The sequence below is a fragment of the Physeter macrocephalus genome, chromosome 6 (genome assembly GCF_002837175.3).
Source record: "Physeter macrocephalus isolate SW-GA chromosome 6, ASM283717v5, whole genome shotgun sequence".
NCBI classification, from domain to species: domain Eukaryota; kingdom Metazoa; phylum Chordata; class Mammalia; order Artiodactyla; family Physeteridae; genus Physeter; species Physeter macrocephalus.
The window spans coordinates 34,410,430-34,437,128 of record NC_041219.1 but is presented as its reverse complement, the minus strand read 5'-3'; the positions used below and the strand labels follow the sequence as shown (position 1 = coordinate 34,437,128).

Genomic DNA, 26,699 nt, shown 5'->3' with positions numbered 1-26,699 from the left:
CATGGAATATCTTGTTCCATCCCCTCACTTTCAGTCTGTATGTGTCTCTAGGTCTGAAGTGGGTCTCTTGTAGACAGCATATATATGGGTCTTGTTTTTGTATCCATTCAGCGACCCTGTGTCTTTTGCTTGGAGCATTTAATCCATTGACGTTTAAGGTAATTATCGATATGTATGTTTCTATTACCACTTTCTTAATTGTTATGGGTTTGTTTTTGTAGGTCCTTTTCTTCTCTTGTGTTTCCCACTTAGAGAAGTTCCTTTAGCATTTGTTGTAGAGCTAGTTTGGTGGAGCTGAATTCTCTTAGCTTTTGTTTGTCTGTAAAGCTTTTGATTTCTCCATCGAATATGAATGAGATCCTTGCCGGGCAGAGTAATCTTGGTTGTAGGTTCTTCCCTTTCATCACTTTAAGTATATCATGCCACTCCGTTCTGTCTTGTAGAGTTTCTGCTGAGAAATCAGCTGTTAACCTTATGGGAGTTCCCTTGTATGTTATTTGTTGTTTTTCCCTTGCTGCTCTCAATAATTTTTCTGTCTTTAATTTTTGTCTATTTGATTACTATGTGTCTCGGCATGTTTCTCCTTGGGTTTATTCTGTATGGGACTTGCTGCACTTCTTGGACTTGGGTGGCTATTTCCTTTCCCACATTAAGGAAGTTTTCGACTATAATCTCTTCAAATACTTTCTCAGGTCCTGTCTCTCTCTCTTCTCCTTCTGGGACTTGTACAGTGACAATGTTGTTGTGTTTAATGTTGTCCCAGAAGTCTCTTAGGCCGTCTTCATTTCTTTCTTTCTTTAAAAAAATAAATTTATTTATTTATTTTGGCTGTGTTGGGTCTTCATTTCTGTGCGAGGGCTTTCTCTAGTTGTGGCAAGCGGGGGCCACTGTTCATTGCGGTGCGCGGGCCTCTGTCGCGGCCTCTCTTGTTGCGGAGTACAGGTTCCAGATGCGCAGGCTCAGTAGCTGTGGCTCAGGGGCCCAGTTGCTCCGCGGCATGTGGGATCTTCCCAGACCAGGGCTCGAACCCGTGTCCCCCGCATTGGCTAGCAGATTCTCAACCACTGCTCCACCAGGGAAGCCCTGTCTTCATTTCTTTTCATTCTTTTTTCTTTATTCTGTCTGCAGCAGTGAATTCCACCATTCTGTCTTCCAGGTCACTTATCCGTTCTTCTGCCTCAGTTATTCTGCTATTGATTCCTTCTAGTGTAGTTTTCATCATTTCAATTTTTGTACTGGTTATCTCTGTTTGTTCTTTAATTCTTCTAGGTTTTGTTAAACATATCTTGCATCTTCTCGATCTTTGCCTCCATTGTTTTTCCGAGGTCCTGGATCATCTTCACTATCAGTATTCTGAATTCTTTTTCTGGAAAGTTGCCTATCTCCACTTCACTTAGTTGTTTTCCTGGGGTTTTATCTTGTTCCTTCATCTGGTACATAGCCCTCTGCCTTTTCATCTTGTCTACCTTTCTGTGTCGGTCAGTTCTTATTCTTCATCTGACTGATGTCTCAGACATATTTGATTCCACTGATTACTCCCTCCTTGAAATACTTCCTTCAATGGATATTAAGTGGTCTTGGTTCTTCTATCACTCTTTCCTGGCCTCCTTGGCTGATTCCTTATCTTCCAACCTCTGAATATTGCTGTCAGTGCTTGGAAATTTTCCCTCCCTACATTTACACCCCCAGGTGTGATTTCACTCCCTGTCTCATAATTTTAAAAACCATCCATATATTGATGAGTCTCAAATTTACTATCTTTAAACCAAACCTTTCCCCTGAACTTTAAACTCTACATTCAACTGCCTACTTGAGATCTCTGCTTAGATGTGTATTCAGTATCCCAAACTTAATGTGTCTTTAAAAAATGAACTCTTGATCTTCCTCACAAGTCAGCAAACTTCTGCATTTCTGCCAATCTCAGTAAATGGTAACTCTGTTCTTCCAGTTGCTAAGGCCAAAACCTTACAGACATCTTTGATTCCTCCCCTTTCTCCTTCATGCACCCTCCAAACCCCCATCCCACGAGTGATCTGTTAGCAAGTCCCACAGACTAATCTAGTTGCAATTCTTCAAAAATATATCTTTTTGAATTTAAATCCTTCAAAAGGTGTCCAGGATTCAACTATCTCTCATCATCTACACTATTTCCACCTTGGTCACCATCACGTCTTGCCCAGATTTTTGCAATCTCCTCCCAACTCTACTCTGCAGTCCCTCTGCTCTCACCACTGCCGTCCCACAGTCCATTCTCAACATGGCAGCAGAAAAATCCTAAAGAAAACTTAAGTCATGTCATCCTTCTGCTTAAACCTCCCAATGGCTTTCCATTTCACTGACAGTAAAAACCAAAGTCCTCACTATCACTTAAAGGCCCTACACATATTCAGTCTCCTGTTAATTTTTTGCCCTCATCTCCAACTACTTTCTTCCTGGATCACCCTGCTGTAGCCACAAGACTCCCTAGCTGTTCCTTGAACAAGCCTGGCAGGCTGTGGTCTGTACCCTGCCTAACCTAATCCTATAGCATTTTCCCATGTAATGAAATGATTCCATAAAACATAACTTTTATTGATTGACTAGTACTCTTCTATATACCGCATCCCTTATCTTCAGAGTTTTAAAGCAATCTGACTCTCACACAGCATACCTAGTCAAAATAAAACAGTGCTCCAGAAAGTTCTTGTTATTCTTTGAGAGCACATTCCTCGGCATCATGGGAAACAGTCAAGAGGTTCAAAACAGAGTGGCTAAGGTTGAGTTACTGGAAAGTACTTTTAAGCCCCAGGCAGGCAAGAAAACAACAACAGGGCAAGAAATAACAAGGCCACTGTACACTGATCTAACTCAGTACAGCCTTTCTTACTTTGAAACCTGCAATTTTTTTTTTTTTTTTTTTTTTGGCGGTACGCGGGCCTCTCACTGTTGTGGCCTCTCCCATTGCAGAGCACAGGCTCTGGATGCACAGGCTCAGCGGTCATGGCTCACGGGCCCAGCCACTCCGTGGCATGTGGGATCTTCCTGGACCGGGGCACAAACCCGTGTCCCCTGCATCGGCAGGCGGACTCTCAACCACTGCGCCACCAGGGAAGCCCGAAACCTGTAATTTTTTTATTAACAGCATTTGTGGGCTGGTTAAATTTTGATTCACATAAGATTAAGTGGTAAACAAAAGTAGTTTAGTTGTTATCTGATGGAGCCAGTGCTTTAGAGAGGTACCAATGATTTGAAAAGATGACAGATGTAAGAAAAGAACTCAGCCGATCTGGGAATTTAATACTTTGCACTTTCTCTTCCTCACACCCTACCAGAAACATATTCCTAGGCAAGAACACTTACTTGATAAATCTCAAGAAAAGCGGGGAAAGTTCCCTGGACCGTGGCTCTACCCTTTCTGGGAATTTTGCCAGAGCTCGCCAGAGCAAAAACCGAAAATTGGTATGGTCCAGTCTTTCCTGAAGGTCAGTTTTCAATGTGAACTGCTCATGATAAAGAGTTCCAACGTTTCCTTCCTGAGTCTGCTCCCAACCTGCATCTCCATTGGACCTCTCCTCATCTCCTGTGTCATTTTGCAGTTCTTTCTCTGAAAGAAAAAAGTTCAGCGTAACCACTAGAGAAATGTTAACAACCACCCTATGTGTTTCTGCCAGTAACGGCATTCCTTTCTCTAGTAATACAAGCAAACGATAACAGTATCCAAAGGTTATCAAAGATAATACATTTCTCATTTCCGTTTCCCAATTTCATGTGTAATTAAGCAACAGAAATTAAATAGTTAAACAACCATTTCCCCCCGCAGCACCCTCCTTCATATCCCTTTACATACCAGCATGTGTAGCTGCTTTTTCTAGATGTTCATAGTAGACTTTCCAAAATTGCTTATTTTCCATTTCGTGTGCATGAGAACTAAGAGTAAAGATCATAAAACAAAACATGTGGTATGGACCTTATTTTGAGATATCTCATACAAAAAAAAAGTGAAAGGATATAACTAAAATACTAATTAAGTTATCCCTGAATGTGGGGTCATAAACAACTTTTGTACTTTATTTTTCAAAATGCCTGTTCTGCTAAGGTCTAATATTTAGGGTTTTGAGAGGCCACACATAATATATTTCCAATCTGACAAAAGGCCAGAGTAGGCCCTATGAAGAAAATGCCTGCAGAAGGACAGATTTCTATAAATGAGGCACAACATATGTATTTTTTATGTGATTATGAAGGTCCTTTTTAGAGCTAAAGGGTTTTGGATACTAGACAGCAAGCGTTTTAAATTTTTAAATTAAATTTTTAATTTTTAAATTAAAGTTTGGCTCAATGACTCAATATATATAAATAAAATTATACAATTATTATACAGTACTTATTACTGTAAAAAAATTCAATAATACAGGTGTATAATATAAAGTAAAAAGAGAAAGTTCTCCAAAGTTATTTCAAAGTACAGAGAAACATATATAAAACACGTGAATTGTCAAAAACTTGGCATCAGATAGAATAATTAATGTTTACTTTTTCTTCACCTTGTCCCACAAAGGCTTTAAGGTAGCTATAAATACCATACACACCCATTCGCTTAAATCACACCCCAGAGTATAATACTGGCTCCATCATCATTCTGCAGTAGTGAAAGCACAACAGCTTCATCCATTTCACCCAGGCTTACCTTATGAGTTCAATAACAGGATCCCAGAGAGCACTGAAGTTAACATATAACATGCCTAATAGAAAACGAAGTGGCACCTGCAAGCATAGGAAATTAGTTTAGATCAGCACCAAAATGCAAGGATCCTGACTCGGACAACCTGAGGTTTGGAAAGAAGCTTCTGCTTTAAGAAAAAACTTGCAGGTGTCAATCCGAAATTCAGGTACAATAATTTTCCTCCTCTCCCCAAAATGTCACTCGCTATTTAACAGAGAAGAATCACTTAAGAAAACATAGTATTCAAACTCACTCCAGATGTTCACGAATAAAGGATATATTTGAATAAACAGATTTGACTCATGATGAAATTCACTCGTAACAAATACTGCCACTACCTGACAAGACAAAACTTGAACGGTAATCAGTAAAGCACAGGTGCCAAAGAACCCAGCAAAGCACTATGTGAATGGCAGCTGAGGCTTTATAAGCAGATGTGTGAGTTCTCAAAACTAGGCATTAAAAGAGTTCAGTTCAGAGGGTCTGAAGTTTTCACAGTTGCCTTTTGGAAGGACAGTCACTGTTACTAGCCTCCCCGGGCGCTCAGGAAACATCATGTAAAGTTGTAGTTCTATTATTATTTGGGGGTGGAGTGCTTGTGTCTACTTTAGCAGCAGAGCCCTTTTCCAAATGAAACATAACACAGGACGCTAATATACAGAACAGGTCAAGAACAGAACTGCTCTGCTTGAAAGGGGAACGCCTCCACTTGGCCTTCTTCCCAAAGGGATAGTGATGTATCCTCAAGGGTCATGGACGGAAAATCCCTGATACGAAAGGTAGAGGGCTGACGTCCTGCAGCAGTGAACAAATCTGGAGAAGAGTATCAGGCTGTCAACTTGACCTTGTTCCTCCTGCTGTCACCTACTACCTACCCTCACATACTACACACATACTCAGGAGAAGGGAGGATAGTAAATTATTTCTACTGTTGAAAAGGCTTTAGAGCCATTTAACTCAAAGCATTGAACATTTACTTAGTTTTAAATTCTTTTTTTATAATTCTTGCTTTTAAAAATTCTTTTCTCTTTTTTTTTTTTGGTGACTATTTAGTATGCTTCTCTTTTTTCAAGTGCCAGCTAAACAGATCTTAAAGTATAAACTGAGTTTAAAAAAAACCCCTAAAAACACTGTTTTTACCTCCTGTAATGGCCCATCAGGGACTGCAGTCTGTACCACATCACGTCTTAGTTTTCTCAAATGAAGAAGCTTCTCTCTGTAATCATTCACAGTTGCTGGCACAAGTTCTGCCTGGCGTAATATAGCAAAGACAGACTGACGCTCTGAGAGCCCGTCATCCTGAACAACCAGAGGAAACCAGGAGGCAGGTCAGTATTTTGATTTTCCAAAAAGAATATTAAATGTGAACAGAAGTCTAAAAAAGAAAAACTGGCATATATTAATGTTTTAAATTAAATAAGCAACACATTTTTAAAAAATTAATTAATTAATTTTTTTGGCTGTGTTGGGTCTTCATTTCTGTGCGAGGGCTTTCTCTAGTTGCGGCGAGCGGGGGCCACTCTTCATCGCGGTGCGCGGGCCTCTCACTGTCGCGGCCTCTCTTGTTGCGGAGCACAGGCTCCCGACATGCAGGCTCAGTAGCTGTGGCTCACGGGCCCAGTTGCTCCGCGGCATGTGGGATCTTCCCAGACCAGGGCTAGAACCCGTGTCCCCTGCATTGGCAGGCAGATTCTCAACCACTGCGCCACCAGGAAAGCCCAATAAGCAACACATTTTTTGAGTAAATGATTCATTCTTCCTCACATCATTTACTTTTTGGTAGATAATTTAGGTTTAGTGTCTAGCATAGACATGACAAGTAAAAAACAGAAAAGTAATTCTCAAAATCACTCAAGTTGATTGGCAATATTTTTTGAAATAAAGAAAATGTATATATACTTTCACTGTACAATTCTACTTCTAAGTAGAAGTAATTTCTACTCCTGGAAATAGTCATTTGCATTATTGAAATGTTTCCCTGAACAAAGATATCTGTGTAAGGATGTTCACGGCAGTATTATTAGAAATGCTAAAAAACTACCAACAACCCACCTAAGCATCCATCAAGAGGGAACTGGTTAAATACAATATTTTAAACTGTGGGGCACTACTCAAACTTCAAAAGAAATGAGGTAGGGCTAGAGGTACGGATATGGAAAAACTTGCATGACTCCATTTGTTTAAATTATGTGTGTATATACAAAAAGTCTGAAATAGTCACCAACTAACTGTGGATTTTCAGTGGTGGCCTTGCTGAGGGGATGGGAATAAGAATTGCAAAAAGTTTTTTTCAAACTTTGTGATAGATATTTATACAGTATTTGAATTTTCTGCAAAATTATCATTTTGGAAAACAATATGTCAAGTTACATTTTTTTAAAGTTACCCAAAAGGAACAGTTAAAATACCTCCATTAATTCCGGAAGCCGAACCTCAAAGTGGTTTAGGATCCTTATTGTCAAAAGCCGAATCTAGAGAAATTAAAAGGCATGTTTCAAACTCCAAGTTTAAACATAAGAAACTGATTAAGAGTCAGTGAGACCTAAGTTTCATGGAATTATGAAAGATATACCACTTGTCAGAGTAATACATGTTTATGCTATTCCTTATTTCATATTCAACACCAACCAACACCTTATTCAAATGGTCCTTGGAACAATTAATGACCAGACCAGACTGAGAAGATAAGGTTGCTCATAAAACAGTGTTGCTTCTTTGAACTATGACACTATAAGCATCTCTGTACATGAGCGCAAAGAATCTGATTAAGCTTACAATTCCACTGAAATTAATGATTTTATTTCTAAGTAACATGTTCAGGTATTTCTATACACCTGAATGAGCAGCAGAATCACCTACAGAGCTTTGAAAACTCACGCAGATGCGTCACTCCCACCCTATGCCTGCGGAATCAGAATTTGGGGGTGTGGGGGCCCAGAATTTCTATTTGTAGTAAGCGCCCCAATTAATCCTGCTGCAATCAGTTTGGAGGTCAGTGTTTTGGAATCACTGCTTTAAATAGAAACCACCACAAAGCAGCATTTTCTGATTAAGGAGCTCTGACAACCACTGGCAATACATGTATAAAACAAAAGATGAGAGGCAGAGAACACACCACAAAACCGTAGTACCTTGGATATGCCAGTTGAAATGTTTGCTCGTAACTTGGGAAATAATTCCATTAAAGCCTCCTCTGAAAGTGGCCCCCTGCAGCCACATAAGGATAATCTCTGATAGTAGAGATCAGCCAACAGCAACACAGACGGCTCCAAAGGAAACGCTCTGCAACGAGGTATTTATTAGACCCAAACTGTACCATACACCACAGAGAACTTAGGCTATACCAGAAACCACAGAAAATTATCACTGATGAAGGAAATGTAAGAGGGAACAGGTGAAAGTTTTACGTGGACATTTAGCATCACTTGAGACATGAAGAATCTGAGGTCCACCAACAGTGGGCCACACACTCAAGGACAGACACACAGCCCCAGGCAGAGGCAGGGTTATAATATGGTATTTTGACTGAAGTCAAATGCTGTCTTTTCAATCCACATACTCATAAATGACAGTGACATAAGGGGGGATATATAATATTCACTGAGTGTTTTCCACGTGCCGGGTACTGAGCTATGAGGGAAGCAGTAGAGAGCAGGGGGCTGGCACATCAGCTCTGGGGTAGGGCAGCCCAGGCTTGAAGCCAGCCCAGGCTTGAAGCCAGCCCATCATCACCGTCATCCATGTAACCCTGGACAAGCCACTTAACCACTATGTGCTATCCTCCAACAAATATTTACTGAGTATCTACCATGTGCCAGTGACTTTTCTAGATACTGGCTATCGCAGGAAACCAAGGAAAAGGTCCCTATCCTCCTGGAGCTTATATTCTAATAGGGGAAGGTCACCCACAAATAAACCATAAATAATAAGTATGACAGTGACGAGGACAATGGAGAAAAGTGCATCAGGAAAAGGAGGCTGGACTGAGAGACTGGTGCGTGGGGGAGGGGAGAGGGGGCGAGGGGGTAGAGAGGAGTGCTGTTTGATATGGGGGTGGTCACGGAAGGCAGAGACTGAAGGAAGTCAAGCAGTGAGCCAAAAGGCACCTGGAAGAAAAGCATTCCTGGCAGAGTGAGCAGTGATGCCAAGTCCCAGACAGGTGTGCTTGTTGATGTGAGGACAATCGAGGAGACCAGCCCAGCTGGAACCGAGTGAACAAGGAGGAGTGGCCGGGGATGAGGCCAGAAGCCAGGGCCTAGATTACACAGAGCCCCGAGGAACATGATGAGGACCGGGGGTTTTATCCTGAGTAGGCTGGGTACCACGAGAGCAGGGTTTCTCAGCAGTGGCTCTGCTCACGCGGGCCAGGTGACTCTGCTGTGAGGCTGTCCAGTGCACAGCAGGGCGCTCCAGTAGCAGCCCCCGGCTGTGATGACCAAAAACGTCTCCAGAATGGCCCGTGGTTGAAAATCACTATTTCCGAGGGTTGTTGGCAAAAGAGTGACATGTTCTCTTTCACGGAAAAGAATCATCCTTGTTGTTGGGTACAAAACAGACAGCAGCAGGCCAAGGATGGAGGCACGGAAACTTGTTAGGAGGCTACTGCAGTTATCCAGATGAGAGATGGAGGTTGAGACCAGGGTGGCAGCGGGTGCTGAGCAGCTGGGGTTCTGGATTTATTTAAGAACTCGAGTTCCCCCTTCTACAATGTTAACAGTACCTATACCTCAGGGACTTGTTGTGAGGATTACAATAATAATGTAATAATAACGTACGGAAAGTACTCCGAAGAGTGACCGGCACATAATAAAGATACAATAAACGCATTTGTGTATTGTTATTACTGCACGCACAGTCTAATTCAATCTCCACAAGGGAAGTACTGCTACTCCCTTTTGAGAGAGAATAAAGTTGAGAGTAACTAACTTACTCAAGGCTATCTAGCTAGTAAGTGATGAAGACAAGGTTCAAATCCAGGTTGTCTCGGCTGTGAAACCTCTGGCGTAACCAGTAGCTAGCACAGCACCCAGCACTGAGGCCTCCAGGCCTCCATCTACAACTTTCACAAATGAAAACTTGCACTTCCACCCTCCAAGCCGATTCGCTCCTATTAGAGGTTTCTGGGCCTCCTAGGTTAAAAGCACCTGCCTGGGAGGGCAGCTGGCCTTCCACAGAGGACAGACAAATCCCACTCTGTTATGCGTGCTTCTCTGTTTTAAAACCTCCACAGATGCCTTAAATTGTTCCCACAAAAGAATACAGTGTGAGGCGTTTAAACAGAATGACTTAAAAAAAAAAAAAGGGAACACATATGGAATACGGTAAGTAGGATAGCAACAAAGAAAAACTCCTCCTTAAAAAAATTTAAAGCAATTCAATTAACAATAGGAAGACAGTAGCCTTGCCCAGATTGGGGAATGTACAGAGATTCTGTATTACTGCACTAAGTCTCGTAACTGGTCTCCTTTATCCTCCTTCAGTCTCTTCTCGATATAGCAGCTTGAGTGACCCTACTTTGGCCTACGTCACTCTCCTGCCCAAAACACCTCCTGTGGCTTCCCCTTTCACTCACAGTAAAAGCCAAGGCCCTACAATGGCCAAAGGTCAAACACTGCCTGCCACCACGCCCCCCATATCCTCCTCTCCTACTACCCTCTCCTCACTCTACTCAGCTACAATAGTTCCTTGCTGCTCAAGCAAGGCACCCACACAGAGCCTCGGCACTCACATCTTCCCTGGGTTTGGGACAGAGTGCCCCAGGTCCCAGATATCCCATCCCCAGGGCTTAATCCCTTGCTGCTTCTGGGTTTCTGCTCAAATATCTCCTTGGTGAGGCCGACCCTAGTTAAAACTCCTATTTGTCCCCAGCCTCCAGGCTCTCCCTGTCCCGACTTTACTACTGTCTAACATGCCATATATTTTACTTGTTTCTTTTGTTTAGTATATCTTCTTGCTAGTGTGTTAGCTCCATGAAGGCAGGGAATTGTGTGTTTCATTTACTGTGTCTCCCAGTGCCAAGAATAGGGCCTGGTACATGAGAAAAGCAATGAATACTTATTGAATGAAGTAAACGAGCAAATCTGTTGTTAAAAGCATGTAAATAAAACGGACTAGACTCCAGAAACAGAAGCAAACTACTTTACAAGATTTTTAAAACGCCTGACCTTTAGAAAGGGTGCTATGCCGAGCAATGAATGGCTCCCAGTAACGGCCCTGTGCTATGACCCAAATCAAAATAAACTTTAAAAAAACCAAAAACTGCATTGTTTTGGTATGTAGTAAAAGGACCACAGGAAAGTTTTCTGAAGTGCTAAGTGTGTCAAGCTGAGAAACACTGTGAAAGAAGCAGAAACGTGTATGTTGGAGCCACGGTGCAATGTCATGTGACCAGCATTATACACCCACTTCACTCTGCAACACTAATTTACATACACAGTAAAATACCCTTTCACAAAGATGAATCTGTATTTAAAGACTGTATCCAAAAATGTTCTTATTTTAACTGGAGGATTTAAATCAATAATAAATTTCCTACGGAATACAACTCAGGTAAAAAATAGATTCAAGATTTTGCCAACACAGAAGCCTTTATATTTCATTCATCATTAAGCTAAATGTAAAATATGTGTACTCACAATACTAAATTCTTCACGCGCTCCACAGAAACCAGATGAAGAAGTTCAGAAGATTCTTCCAAACTTAGCAGAGTATTTACAGCTTGACAAAGAACAAATAAGTTTCCTTAAGGCAGAAAAACAGGAGAAACCACATTATTTCTTTGACACAATAACTATAGACATCTCATTTTATCTACCACTTGGTATTTATACAGAGTTCTTAAAGTGAATCTGTGCCTTCTAAAGGATTACCTGTCAAATGTCAGAATATAACAGAAAGGAACTGAAAAGAGGTTCCAAGTCTTGTATTTTAACTTTCTTAAGATAAAAGTATATTCAGAAATAGAGAATAAAAATGTATGTTCCCTTCAACTTAGATGAGAAAATTCAATGGTTCTACCAACTGGTATTATCAAAATGAGAACTTTTGAGAATAGACTTAGACTTTTCAAAAGCTAAGAAATTATCTTTGTGTAAAACTCATGTTGATTTTATGACTCCAATTTATAAGAAATCACATATCCAATGGCTACTACCTATAATTGACTCAATTTATATTAATTAGATAATCATTTAATCCTAGACCAGAGGTTGGCAAACTATGGCCCACAAGTCAGATCTTGCGGGTAGTCTGTTTTTATATGGCCGGCAAACTAAGAATGCTTTTCACATGTTTAAAGGGTTGTTTAAAACAACAAACAAACAAACAGAATATGCCACAAAGACTGAAGACTGAATGTGGCCCACAAAAACTAAAATATTTACTGTATTGTTCTTTACACAAATATTTTGCCAACACCTACTCTAGTTAGAAAAGGGCTATCCAACAGAACTTCCTTTCTGCAGTGGTAGAAAGGCTCTGTATTTCTGCCAAATGTACTCACAATCCAATATGGTAGCCGCTAACCACATGTGGCTACTGAGCACTGGAAATGGGGCAGGTCTACTTTATTCTCTAACATGTCTGCTTAGTATCTAACACAGAACCTAGCAATTAATATTTAAATGAATGACTACTATACACATGTGTTAGGAAAAAAAATACCATGCTAGAATAAAACAAAATACCTACTAGTATTTGTTTATTTTTGTAGCAAAATTTTTTTAATCTTATTTTGATCAAAATACCTACTTTTAAATTGCTGTTCTCAGCTAGTTGGGGTAGATGGACAAGTATACAACAGGAAATGGTGTTTGGGGCAGGGCAGTCTAATTCTGCTTGGATGAGTCATGAAGACCTTTCTAGAGGTACTGTGTTTGAGCTGAGTTTTTTTTTTTTAATTTTACTTAATTATTTTTGGCTGCGTTGGGTCTTTGTTGCTGCACGCGGGCTTTCTCTAGTTGCAGCGAGTGGGGGCTTCTCTGTTGCGGTGCGCGGGCTTCTCATTGCAGTGGCTTCTCTTGCTGCGGAGCACGGTCTCTAGGCACGCAGGCTTCAATAGTTGTGGCTCGTGGGCTCTAGAGCACAGGCTCAGTAGTTGTGGCGCATGGGTTTAGTTGCTCTGCGGCGTGTGGGATCTTCCTGGACCAGGGCTCGAATCTGTGTCCCCTGCATTGGCAGGCGGATTCTTAACCACTGCGCCACGAGGGAAGCCCTGAGCTGAGTTTTGAAAGCTAAGTATGAGTTCACCAAATGATGAAAGACCTAGAAAGGACTCCAGGCAGAAGGGACACATGTGCAATGGTAGCCAGAGGGACATACAAGAAAGTGTCTTGCTCTAGGTAAGCAAATGCCTGGACACAACTGTATACCAGGGCTAGACTGGCCGTGGAAGACAGGAACAAGACACAAGCTGGGACTCGAAGTTGAGTCTGATTCCTTTGACCATGGCAGCCTTCGACTACTTCACCTTTGGACCCAGCAAATGTTCAAGCTGTCCTGACTTTGTCACCACATTATGAGGTACAAGGGTAACGCCTCCATCTCAGTCTCTTTTCCCTGTTTACATACAGGGGGTTCTGCCAGAACACAACGGCAGTACTATTCTCTGGTATCCATGTGTTTGCCAGAAAAGACAGACAAGAGAACAAATGGTGATTGTAACTGACCTTTTCCAAAGCTCCCTCTGTCAACGGTCATGAAGAGTGACTCTATGAAGCAGGTGACTAGGGGTATCACCTTCTCTTTCTCCAGGGGTCTGTCCAAGAAGTGGGGAGAAGAAGGGAAATGCTCAAACTAGCATTCAATGGCTTTTTCATGAAATGGCAAAAAATGGCTAATAAATATTTTCATCAACTTGCTAAAACACCTTTCACGATTAAACACAGTTGATTTTCTCACCTAATATGAGGTAACACGACAAGGGCCGCCCAAGACCGTGAAAGGTAAGGAGTCTCTTTATTTGGGGGTAACTGAATTTCTTACTTAACTATTTGTGGCTGCGTAGGGTCTTTGTTGCTGCACGCGGGCTTTCTCTAGTTGCAGCGAGTGGGGGCTTCTCTGTTGCGGTGCGCGGGCTTCTCATTGCAGTGGCTTCTCTTGCTGCGGAGCACGGTCTCTAGGCACGCAGGCTTCAATAGTTGTGGCTCGTGGGCTCTAGAGCACAGGCTCAGTAGTTGTGGCGCATGGGTTTAGTTGCTCTGCGGCGTGTGGGATCTTCCTGGACCAGGGCTCGAATCTGTGTCCCCTGCATTGGCAGGCGGATTCTTAACCACTGCGCCACGAGGGAAGCCCTGAGCTGAGTTTTGAAAGCTAAGTATGAGTTCACCAAATGATGAAAGACCTAGAAAGGACTCCAGGCAGAAGGGACACATGTGCAATGGTAGCCAGAGGGACATACAAGAAAGTGTCTTGCTCTAGGTAAGCAAATGCCTGGACACAACTGTATACCAGGGCTAGACTGGCCGTGGAAGACAGGAACAAGACACAAGCTGGGACTCGAAGTTGAGTCTGATTCCTTTGACCATGGCAGCCTTCGACTACTTCACCTTTGGACCCAGCAAATGTTCAAGCTGTCCTGACTTTGTCACCACATTATGAGGTACAAGGGTAACGCCTCCATCTCAGTCTCTTTTCCCTGTTTACATACAGGGGGTTCTGCCAGAACACAACGGCAGTACTATTCTCTGGTATCCATGTGTTTGCCAGAAAAGACAGACAAGAGAACAAATGGTGATTGTAACTGACCTTTTCCAAAGCTCCCTCTGTCAACGGTCATGAAGAGTGACTCTATGAAGCAGGTGACTAGGGGTATCACCTTCTCTTTCTCCAGGGGTCTGTCCAAGAAGTGGGGAGAAGAAGGGAAATGCTCAAACTAGCATTCAATGGCTTTTTCATGAAATGGCAAAAAATGGCTAATAAATATTTTCATCAACTTGCTAAAACACCTTTCACGATTAAACACAGTTGATTTTCTCACCTAATATGAGGTAACACGACAAGGGCCGCCCAAGACCGTGAAAGGTAAGGAGTCTCTTTATTTGGGGGTAACTGAATTATAGATAAAAGATTATCTAATACTGAGATCTGTTCCTTTCCTCCCTTGGATCTGGTCTTCTTCTGCCTTATATTGGATCTGAAGGAAGAAAAGATAAACAAATATTTAAAATAAGAGAGGATATAATCGCTCTTGCCCTCTGAAGTTTGAAATAAAATTGGTCCTTTCCATGCATGGAGCATTAGTGGGAAGGAAGGAACTGGTGGTGACAGGTGAATACAAATAACTAAAGAAAAGTGACTCATTTACTGATTTTTCAGTGACAGACTTTTTCAACCCCATTGGTTCTACTTTCTTCTATTTTCTATTTTAATTTGCTTCATAACTTAAAGCAACTCTCTTCCAGTTTTAGGTATGATTTCTGAATTTTGTGCTGATGCACACGTGTTTAAGAACTGGAGAGGTAATTTATTGGCATGAACTGACTTCCTCCATCCCCCCTTTCCTTTCTGACATGAATTTTACTGCTTCACAAATGTGTAGAATGATGTTGCAAAGGAATCACAGTGAATTTGACAAATGTCGCTAAAATGATTATGACTTAGAAGTAACTTTTGGACTTCCCTGGCGGTCCAGTGGTTAAGACTCCACTCTTCCACTGTAGGGAGCGCGGGTTCGATCCCTGGTTGGGGAACTAAGATCCCTCATGCCATGCGGCCAAAAAAAAAAGCAAGTAACTTTCTCTGAGGCTTTAATCTGATAAGTGGTTACTCAACACTACTTTCTAATGTAACATTCAGTTTTAGGTATCTGTTACTTTGGCGGTATTCTTGTTTGCCTCTATTTTTGCCAACGAACTATACCTCAGTCCTATTTAAAAGACAGAAATCCATTGGGAAGAAAAGTCATAGAAACAATAAGTAAACTGAACTGTTTTTACAATTAATCCTCCAAGTCCAGTTTGATTAACTTATTATGGAATAGAAGTAGAATATCAGGTTTTTATTCCTATACCTTTTTATCATTAAAGTTAACCAAAAAAGTTGCATTCTCTTTTGTTTCATACTTATCAGGATACTGAATGCTTGGAAATTATGAGAGATAACTAAGTTAATTTTACTAGTAATTTCTAAAAGTCACTATACCTTGATATACAGTCTTCCTAGTATTAACCATGACTCTAATTGGCAAAAATCTTACAAATAAAATATTGAGATGCTTTATAAAGATGAGTCATTAGTTGCCATGTCATTCCCCTGCTTCGTCACACCTGCCAATGAGCTCCTCCAATAAAATCCCTACTCACCTCACCCTGTAAGGCCTTGGGTGATCTGACCCTCTCCTCCTTCACTCACTTGCTCTCATTCCACTCTCCTCCTTACTCAATGCTCTTTAAACACACAGGCTTTCCTTTTGTTCCTCAAACATACTGGGCTTATTCCCATCCCAGAGCCTTTGCAAGAACGCTTCCCTCTGCCTGGAAAGCCTTTCACCCAGCCTTTCTTTGCCAGGTTGGATCTGTCCACCATTACAATCGGACCAAAGGTCCCCTTTCTAGACAGGAGTAGTGTCGCCTCTCTATCTACTCTGTCTCAAAGTCCTGTTTTATTTTTCTTTTTATCACTATCTAAAATTAACTTGTTTGTTTATCTGCCTCACACGCCTGTCCCCCAATACTGTCATCTCCCCCAGAGAAGAAACCTTTTTCTTTTTCATTATTATATCCCAGTGCCTAGAACAGTGTCTGATACAATAAATATCTGTCAAATGACAGAATAAATTTATCTTCTCAAGAGTCTTTTCACATCTATTATCTCCTTTTATTCTCACAATAAATCTGTGAGATGAGCGGATGGAGTGTGATCAGGAATATTCAGACAAAGGTGACCATTCACGTATTATTCTACGGGGTGATGGAAGTTTTCTTAGAGAAAGAAACACAGAACCTGTGGCACTCGCCTTAAATTAATATGCTTACATTTATTAGGCATGATAAGGGAACCGGTTTCCTGATCTATAATTTCTAGGGGCATACCCACTCAACTATTTGAAAAATAGTAAGCAGAATCCTCTGAAACATTTACATAAACTTTGTTTTGACTTCCAAAGAGTATGTACGCTTTTTAATGAAATTGAGAAAGTAATCCATAGACCTTTTAACAATTCAAACAATGCAAAGGTTTATAATCTAAAAGCTAACAGTCACTTCTTTCTTCTCTTTACCAAACTCTTGTCATAAACAAAGGTAACAGTTTTGTGTCTCTTTAGGGAGTTGTCAATTCTCCCCAAATTGACCTATAAATTTAATGCAGTTCAAAACAAAATCCCAGCAAAGTTTTTTTTTTTTTGTAGACATAGACAAGTTTCTTCTAAAATTTATACAAAAGGGCAAAGGACCAGGAATAGATGAAACAATCTTGAAAAAGAAGAATACAGTGAAAGGATTTTTTTTTTAAGATTTCCAGATTTATTTTATGCTATAGTAACAAGATTGTGGCATTAGAGGAGGACAGACATATAGATCAATGAAACAGAATAGAGAGCCAGAAACAGTCCCACATATTTATGCCCAGCTGATTTTTGACACAAAAGCAAAAGCAGTTCAATGAGGAAGAATAGCCTTTTCAACAAATGTTGCCAGAGCAGTGGACATTCAGAGGCAAAAAAAGGAAACTTGACCTAAACTTCACACCTTATACAAAAATTAACTCAAAATGGATCATGGACTTAAATATAAAACATAAAATGATAAAACTTCAAAAAAATAGGAGAAAATACTTGGGACCTGTAGTTAGGCAAATAGTTCTTAGACTTGACATCAAAAGCATTATCCATAAAAGGAAAAGTTGATACATTGGACCTCATCAAAATTCAAAACTCTGATCAGTGAAAAATCTTGTTAAGCAAAGGAAGACAAGCTACAGACTGGGAGAAAATATTTGCACCATCACGAAGCAGACAAAAGGACTTGTGTTAGAATATATAAAGCACTCTCAAAACTCAACAGCAAAGAAACAATCAAATTAGAAAATGGGCCAAGGAAATGAACAGATATTTCACTAAAGATGATATGCAGATGGCAAATAAACACATGAAAAGATGTTCAACATCCTTAGCCATTAGGGAAATGCAAATTAAAACCACAGTGAGATAGATATCACTATATCCTATCAGACTGGCAAAAACAAACAACAGTGAAAATAACAAATGCTGGTGAGGATGCAGAGAAACTGGATCACTCATACTGCTGCTGAGAACGTAAAATGGCACAGTCACTCTGGAAAACCATTTGGAAGCTTCTTATAAAACTGAACATGAAAAATAAAACGAAGCAACAAACAAAACTACAACAACAACAACAACAAAAAAACCGAGAAACAAAAACAAAAACCCCAAAACTGAACATGCCCTTACCCTATAACCCAGTAAGTCCACTTTGGGGCATTTATCTCAGAGAAATGGAAAGCTATGTACATGAATGTTTATAACAGCTTTATTCATGATAGCCAAAAACTAGGAATGACCTCGTTATTCCTTTCAACAAGTGAATGTTTAAACAGACTGCTACATCCATTACCATGCAATACTACTCAGGAATAGCACACAAAGATGCTCAACATAAAAAGGAATGGATTACTGATGCACAACTTACATGGGTCTCAAGGGAATTGTGTTGAGCGAAAAAGCCAATCTCAAAAGCTGTACTGCACAATTTATATAATATTCTTGAAATGACAAAATTGTAAAAATGGAGAAAAAGATTAGTGGTTGCCAGGAGTTAGGGATGGAGTGGGGGGTGGCAGGGTGAGTGTGCTATTAAAAAGTAGCACGAGAGATCCTTACAGCGATGGTATAGCTCTGTATCTTGACTTTGGTGGTAGTTGTGAATAGACATGAGATAAAATTGCACAGAACTATATATCCATATACATACAAACACAGAGATGAGTGATGTAAAACTGGCAAATCTGAATAAGGTTGGTGGATTGTGCCAATGTCGATTTTCTGGTTGTGATATTGCACTAAGCTTGTGTATTGGGTTGGCCAAAAAGTTCATTCAGATTTTTCTGTAACATCGTGTGGAAAAACCTGAACGAACTTTTTGGCCAAGCCAAATAAGATGTTGCCACCGGGGGAAACTAAGTGAAAGGTATATGGAAACTCTCTGTCCTATTTCTTATAACCACATGTGAATATACAATTGTTTTAAAATAAAAGGTTAAGAAAATTAATAGTGACCTCTTTCTTTCACTTACCACCCTCCTGAAGTTAAATAACCTGTTTCTGTATCCTTCCACACGTGTTCCTACGCTTATATATACTTTTGGTTTTAACTTTGCAAAATGGGATCATGTACTCTTCTACAACTTGCTTTATTTATTTTTTAAAATTTATTTATCTATCTACTTTTGGCTGCATCGGGTCTTTGTTGCCATGCGTGGGCTTTCTCTAGCTGCGGCAAGCAGGGGCTACTCTTCGTTGCAGTGCACAGGCTTCTCTTGCTGCGGAGCACGGGCTCTAGGCACGCGGGCTTCAGTAGTTGTGGCTCGCGGGCTCAGCAGTTGTAGCTCGTGGGCTCTAGAGAGCAGGCTCAGTAGTTGTGGTGCACGGGCTTAGTTGTTCCGCGGCATGTGGGATCTTCCCAGACCAGGGCTCGAACCCATGTCCCCTGTGTTGGCAGGCGGATTCTTAACCACTGTGCCACCAGGGAAGTCCTACAACTTGCGTTTTTCACATAACAATGTATCACGGACGTCTTTCCAGTTAATACATGTAGATCTTCAGTTTTTACAGTATTCTGAATGCATTATTTTTAAATGGGTAATCCTACCAAGAATACAGGGAATAAAGACTTAGAACTTACCCCACTGTCTGTTCTGAGAAAAACAGAGGGTACTTCTCAATCGCCATGGAACCAGTGGTGGGAGGTGCTGCTTTGTTCAGAATGAGTTTGGCCAAAATGGCCAGAGCTTCATCTTTGACCACAGTGTCATCAGTCAAGAAGCAATTCTCAATATACAAGAGAAAGCTGGGTAGAAAAAGCTAAAAATAAGAAAGAAAATCACACTTATTAACAACAGATATAAATTTCAGAACACCTAATGAAGAGAAGATTCTAACACTTCCACAGAGGAAAAAAAAGAGATCATAAATAAAGGCTCAGGAATCGTAATGACATCAGACCTCTGCAAAGAACAGTGGAGGCCAGAAGACAATGGAGCAATGCCTGAAAAACTGAGGGAAAACGACAGAATCTAGAATGCTGTACCCAGCGTACTGGTGATGTAGTTTGAGGAGAGAATAAAGACACTTACAGATGCACTAAATCTCAAAATTTTACTTCCATTCACCCTTTCTCAGGAACCTCTGGAGAATGTGTTTCATCAAAATAAGAGAGGAAACTACAATAAGAGAAAGACACGGGACCCAGGAAACAGGAGAGAGGCAAGTCCTGGTATGACATCTGTGCAGTGGGCAGAGAAAGCAACCTGTTCAGACTTGAATGGCTCTAGGAGGAACGTCTCCAAAAAAGAAAAAAGAAAAACAAAGAGCTGCCAAATGATCTGCCAGTTTGCCACGTGAAAGACATTCTATGATGCTGTTGGCAGACTCACCAGCAATTTCAAGTTTTTAAAGAATGAGGCAATTGGTAACTTCAGGAAAAACGAAAGGGTATACAAAAAAGGAAATGTAATTATAAAATACTCCTTGATTATAGGGATTAAGTATTTGATGAATATGAATTCAACCAAAATTTATGATGTAACTCTGTTGAGAAGATGAGAAGCGTAAAAGAACTAGAAATCCACCTACCCAGGAGGAAGCCTACAGATGAGGACTAACACTAATGAGTCAAGGAAAAGCTGTATGTTCAGATGATTTAAAAATATAAAGTAAATACTAGAAAAAAATAGCTAAAAATCATTAGATGTGCTTGTTCCTGGTGAGGAAGATGGGAGTGGGAATCAAGTGAGTGCCTTTTAGCCCTGTGCAACCTTTTAAACAACATACATAGAGTACTCTGATAAAAATAAGTATTTTTATTTATTTTTATTTTTATTTTTTTTAAATAAGTATTTTTAAAAAAGACCACAGGTAACAGGGGAGATGGAAAAGATGCAGCTGCTAAGAAAACCAGAGAGAAATAAAGAGCCCTCCACTGGGCAGGAAGCAACAGGGCTAGGACATGTATAAAGAAGTGTTTTTCTGAGACAAATGAAAATATATATTATTAAAGACTAAAGGGGAAAATGAGAGAAGAGATACAGAGATTTCCATGAAGTATACTGTAGAATCACCAGTTAGAAGGAGTGGCAAATGTTTGAGGAGGGTGAGGGGCAAGGATAAAATAAACTCAGGATTTGATGAGAAAGATTTCTACCTCATTCTATCAGGTAGCAATTCATTCTGTAGCAATGAAATGAATTCATAACCCTCCTCCTATGCAAACTGTTTCAGAAACTATTTTCTATGCTTCAAATTCAGTTTAAGTTCCTTAAACCATTTTTTTTCCCAAATTTATCACATGGTTCTATAACTTCCTAAAAGATTATTAAAAATACAAATTGGTTACCTAGTATCATTTAAAGTGCTTAGCATGTGGAATAAAGTTTCACATATGACCTAGAACTGGAATACAATTGCTTTAAAAAAAATACATGAACTAAAACATCAAATACTTATTCTGTTCATTATTAAAAATACAAATTGGTTACCTAGTATCATTTAAAGTGCTTAGCATGTGGAATAAAGTTTCACATATGACCTAGAACTGGAATACAATTGCTTTAAAAAAAATACATGAACTAAAACATCAAATACTTATTCTGTCCCTTTCTTTCAAAAAACAAAATCACAGGACTTTAAAATTGATTATTTTATCCTGACAGATTTAAAACAAAACAAATCCAAGACTTAATATCTCACTCACCTGCTCAAACTGCTGCATAGCAAACATGACTTCCGAAAAACCCAAAATTAAGCATCTTTCAAATCTGCTCTCAAAAATCTGTGGACCACAGGCAAAAAATAGTAATGTAAATACAAGGAGAGTACTTTCCCATTCCTGAAAATAAAAACATCCGAAACCTTCAAGGTCCTCTAACTTGCAAGCAGGAAGTGTGGGATGCTTGATACAAGTTAAAATAGTCATGGAAGGCTGGAAGAACTGGATTGTTGAATTTGCCACTGTGCAGATGGACACACCAGGTGTGAGACACAGGCACTGGGCCTTTCTCCTTGGGAGAGAAGCTACTAGAGTAAAGGTATGGTGGGCACACTTCAACCAGTATTCTAAGTGCTCGGCCTTCTCCGAAGGGACTTACGAATGCGAAGGGTACTGTGTTTCTAGTGATTACCCAGGGCTTTGCCTAAGAGCTGCTCCATTCTTTCCCAGCTACAGAGAATTACAAAAGGGCAAGTAGCACAACTTTACACCTTCCTCTAAACTGTATACTGTTGCACTACATGAAGCCAGGAAGAACCTAACTGATCATTTTCAATCCCACTTCCCTCAAATTCATCTTCTAAACTCACTAAAATGCCAATCTCATTAAATCATTTCCCTGCTTAACTTTTTTCCAGGGCCCTCCACTACTTGGAGGATAAAATCCAACCTAATTTTTCAAAGCCAAGCAAAGCCTTGATAATATACATCACACTTCATGTGTCCATGTGCCCAGCAGCAAAGACTTTTGAACACATTTTTGCCAATCTCTCTCCTAGAGTTTTTAACACCTTCTCTGACTGGCAGACTGCTCTTTAACTTTCAAGGACTATCCAAAATATTAGTCCTTTGAATAGCTTTCTCTGTCCCTCAACCCCAGACAGAATTAACCTTTATGTTTCGATGTGACATAAATAGATTGATTCAACAGATTTTAACTACATACTCCCACGGCCCCACTTCCCTAACAATAAAAAATCACAGGCAGCACTTCCCTGGTGGTGTAGTGGTTAAGAATCTACCTGCCAATGCAGGGGACATGGGTTCGAGCCCTGGTCTGGGAAGATCCCACGTGCCGCAGAGCAACTAAGCCCGTGCGCCACAACTACTGAGCCTGTGCTCTAGAGCCCGTGAGCCACAACTACTGAGCCCGTGTGCCACAACTACTGAAGCCCATGCGCCTAGAGCCCGTGCTCCGGAACAAGAGAAGCCACCGCAATGAGAAGCCCACGCACTGCAACGAAGAGTAGTCCCCGCTCGCCATAAGTAGAGAAAGCCTGCGCGCCACAATGAAGACCCAACGCAGCCAAAAATAAAAATAAATAAATAAATTAATTAATTAAAAAAAACCTCACAGGCAAAAAATAAATAAATAAATAAAATAAAAGTGTCCACTCTACAATATCTAGTCCATAGCCTGAACTTGGTTAAGTAAACATTTGTTTGGTGAATATCTGCTGAACAGATTTAGCTTTTATCACATTTTGTTTTGCTTATTTCCATTAGAGCACAGTGATTCACATCTCCTTAACAAGATTATAAATTCCCTGAAGACAGAGCCTTTGACAAGCTTCATTTGTATTCCCCAGAAGGCTTACTCAACACTAAACATAGTATCAACTACTCAGTTAATATTTGCAAAAGTAAATTACTTTTTCTATGGTTTCTTTGATGAGGGTCCCTGGCAAGGCAACATTTTCACCTAGGATCAAAGCAGAAATTACATCCAAGAGGGTCTCCCGGCAAGATGTGGAGAGATGGGCTATTTGTAATGTTTGAGACAATACCTGTAAAATAAAAGGAAAAACAATGCACACTTAGCAATCAGCTTCTAATGAATAGGCTCTAAGCAAATTAAGTTGGGAACTCACTTTACAAACGTCAACAGGTTTGGTTATCTTTGATCCATTTCCATGTTTTACAAGAATCAGATATGTTTCTAACAACCTTTTAAACTGTTCAGAACTTTCCCCACAGTTAGTCTTGGTTACTTTTGTGTGTAGATCCAGGAGTGATTCCTGCAAACGAAGAATTTATAAGAAAGAGTAACTACCAAAGATCAAACTCATCTGTTAATTTAATAATGAAAATATTGTGTGAAGCAGTTCAAATTTTCACACTCTTTTTCTGTGAAAGAAAAAGACACATTTACTGGGAGTCACTAATGATAACCGCTAACATTTCTGAATGCACTGTTTTAAGTTCTTTACAAGTACTTCCTCATAATCGTCACTGGCAGGGAATACTATTATCCCCATTTCCCAGATGAAAAAACTGAGGACCAGAGACTTAAATTTTCCCAAGTCACACTAGCAGTAAGTGACAAAGCCAGGATTCAAACAGAGGCCTCTGGCTCTAAAGCCTGTGCTCTTAACCACTATGCTCTACTGCATCTCAAGATATTAAAGCAAGTAAAAATAGTACAGGGGATAGAGGGAAGGAGAATCCTAGTAAGTGTATAAAAATATGATGACAACAATTATAAAATACAATCTCCAGGAGTGATCTGCTAAATTAAGAACAACAATCAACTCTTAGACTCCTAATTACACACAAATACTTAAAAATCAGAACTCACTTGCAAACATTCAAAAAATATACCAAAATGTTCCTTGTAGACATAGAACGCTGTGGATTTGACCATGTTTTTGAGTGTTTCTCCAACTAAAATCCATGGAAGTTGAGTTTCTGTTTCAGTAACTGGTCCTAGCTTTTGCAAAATTAGCTTCACTGCCTGTGGGAATCCAAGAATCATGAAAATGAACATGCGCACTCTCATTCTCAAGTATTACGTTGGTGTTTCCCTCTCTGATTGCTCCCCACTCTGCTCAAGCTACCTTAAAATCTGATCCAGGATAATCAAGGATATGGCAGCTCTGGTGGTTAACTATGTGTCCCCAAAGAATTTCCAAACTAGGACAGGGAATTTTATCACACAATACCCCCCCGCCCCCCATCGATCAATTTATGTCACCTTCTAGCATCCAGGATGAAGAAGAGAGCAGTGATTTTTAAAATTTTTTGATTGACTGACTGATTTTTTTGGCTGTGCTGCACGGCACGTGAGATCTTAGTTCCCCAACCAGGGATTAAACCCACGCCCCCTGCAGTGGAAGTGCAGAGTCCTAACCACCGGACCACCAGGGAAGTCCTGAGCAGTGATTTTTTTTTTAAATGAAAAATACCTAATGACCCAGGGCCTACAGTAGGTAAGCATTGTTTTTAAAGCCCTAACGCGCCCCACTGAATGTTTTCTATTTGTTCTAGGCAATCCTCTCTCCATGTCGTCTGCGTAAATCTTATCTATTTTCTTTTAATCCCTTTCACATAGATTCAAGGAACTCCTCCCAGTTATTTACCGTCTCTGCACAGGAGTGAAACATATTTCTAACTCCTTTGCACATTTCAAAGAGCAACTGTCCAACTCCTTCTACTTTTTCCGGATGTTCATCAAGATCAAGAAACATTAAATTGAAAAGTGCATTTTTATCAGAAACCTAAAACACAAAATGAAAATGGAAAACTGTATTTACAACATAAACATATCCTAATGAATAATTATTATTTGCTATTCTAAAGATTCATATTTAAACAAAATTAGGATAAAAATTCTAAAAGGAATAGTGACACTTGCAATGATTTCAAACTGCTGCAAGAGTATATTATCACTTGTAATGTCACACAAAAGAGTGATTAATTCATTGGTATAATATGCAGGTATGTACCAAGAAAAACTATATAAGGCAACATTCCATCTTTTAAAGTAAATAGTATGCTTATATTTTATGAGTATAAAAGAAATTTAATAGCAATGTTTTTGTTTTATTACAAAAACTCTATTAAAAACAAACACAAATGACACTATACAATCAGTTCCTTCCAGAAAATTTTTATAAAAATTTCTGTTAATCTCACTGTTCATGCATAGACTGATTTGAATTAGAGAATATATATATACACTAAGTAAGAATAAAAGAGTGACCCCAATTATTTCACATTAGTGAGCAAAAACCACCTTATGGTGAGATAAACTCAAAACAGTAACAGGTTTCTCTTTATATAAAAAATATTAGTCCATAATAACTATATTATAAAAGATATCTGCTTCCATTCATCAGATTCTTGAGGATTAATGAGCAATAAACACATAAATGATCAAACTAACCTTTCTCATCAAAAAAGTAAAGCTTTCAGCAGCAAAATTTCTTATATGTAGTTTTCTATGAGCCAGGAGTGTACTATACATGCTATAAATGAGGAAATAAGACATGTTTAATTAATCATCATTTTAATAAAGATGTACTACATGTTAACTATATGCCTAACACTGTGCAAGGTATGCAAGAAAGATGTAGCAGGTATAATAACATAAGCAGTTTAAAATTTCATTCGATTACCACGACATCCACATGTCAAACAGAAGACTGAAGTTCACAGACATTAAGAATCCTAGGATTGGTGGCACTGGTCTTATAGGAAAGACTATGAAAAGTTGAAACTTGTAGTTATCCCTGAATGACAGGAAGAATCCAGGTGGGGACTGGAGGGCATATTACCAGAGATCAAAGCAAGAGCAAACACGGGGTGGGCAGAAGTGATCACAGTCAAGGGATAACAGAGAGGGACTTCCCTGGTGGCGCAGTGGTTAAGAATCCACCTGCCAATGCAGGGGACACGGGTTCGAGCCCTGGTCCGGGAAGATCCTACATGCCGCAGAGCAACTAAGCCCGTGCACCACAACTACTGAGCCTGCGCTCTAGACCCCACGAGCCACAACTACTGAGCCCGCGTGCCACAACTACTCAGACCCGCGCCTAGAGCTCGTGCTCTGCAACAAGAGAAGCACCGCAAGGAGAAGCCCAGGCACCACAATGAAGAGTAGCCCCTGCCCGCCGCAACTAGAGAAAGCTCGTGCGCAGCAACGAAGACCCAACACAGCCAAAAATAAATAAATAAATATATATATATATTTTTTTAAAAAGAGAAATATCAGAGAGGCTGGTCTGCCTAAAGGAAGAAGGATGATATGGGTGGGGAAGGCAGCTCCAGATAAAGCT

The 26,699-nt window shown here is 40.1% G+C and overlaps 1 protein-coding gene across 4 annotated transcripts in view; it reads right to left on the bottom strand.

Annotated features, from left to right (window-relative positions):
• The window catches only part of UTP20 (UTP20 small subunit processome component), a 98,817-nt gene that overhangs the window by 65,512 nt on the left and 6,606 nt on the right, over positions 1–26,699 (bottom strand). For 3 of the 4 annotated variants that reach the window (XM_024127275.3, XM_028490488.2, XM_028490489.2), the window contains exons 1-9: positions 13,601–13,672; positions 13,369–13,457; positions 11,338–11,443; positions 7,834–7,984; positions 7,111–7,173; positions 5,843–6,001; positions 4,667–4,743; positions 3,827–3,906; positions 3,340–3,583 (exon numbers count right to left, since the gene is read on the bottom strand). In XM_024127275.3, the coding sequence (XP_023983043.2) occupies positions 3,340–3,583; positions 3,827–3,906; positions 4,667–4,743; positions 5,843–6,001; positions 7,111–7,173; positions 7,834–7,984; positions 11,338–11,443; positions 13,369–13,399 (911 nt within the window). In that variant the 5' untranslated portion in view covers positions 13,400–13,457; positions 13,601–13,672. Of the gene's footprint in view, positions 1–3,339; positions 3,584–3,826; positions 3,907–4,666; positions 4,744–5,842; positions 6,002–7,110; positions 7,174–7,833; positions 7,985–11,337; positions 11,444–13,368; positions 13,458–13,600; positions 13,673–14,446; positions 14,536–14,678; positions 14,835–19,560; positions 19,740–21,627; positions 21,706–23,294; positions 23,430–23,513; positions 23,661–24,220; positions 24,377–25,001; positions 25,140–25,807; positions 25,890–26,699 lie in introns of those variants that run through there. The other variant, XM_024127276.3, reaches the window with a different exon arrangement.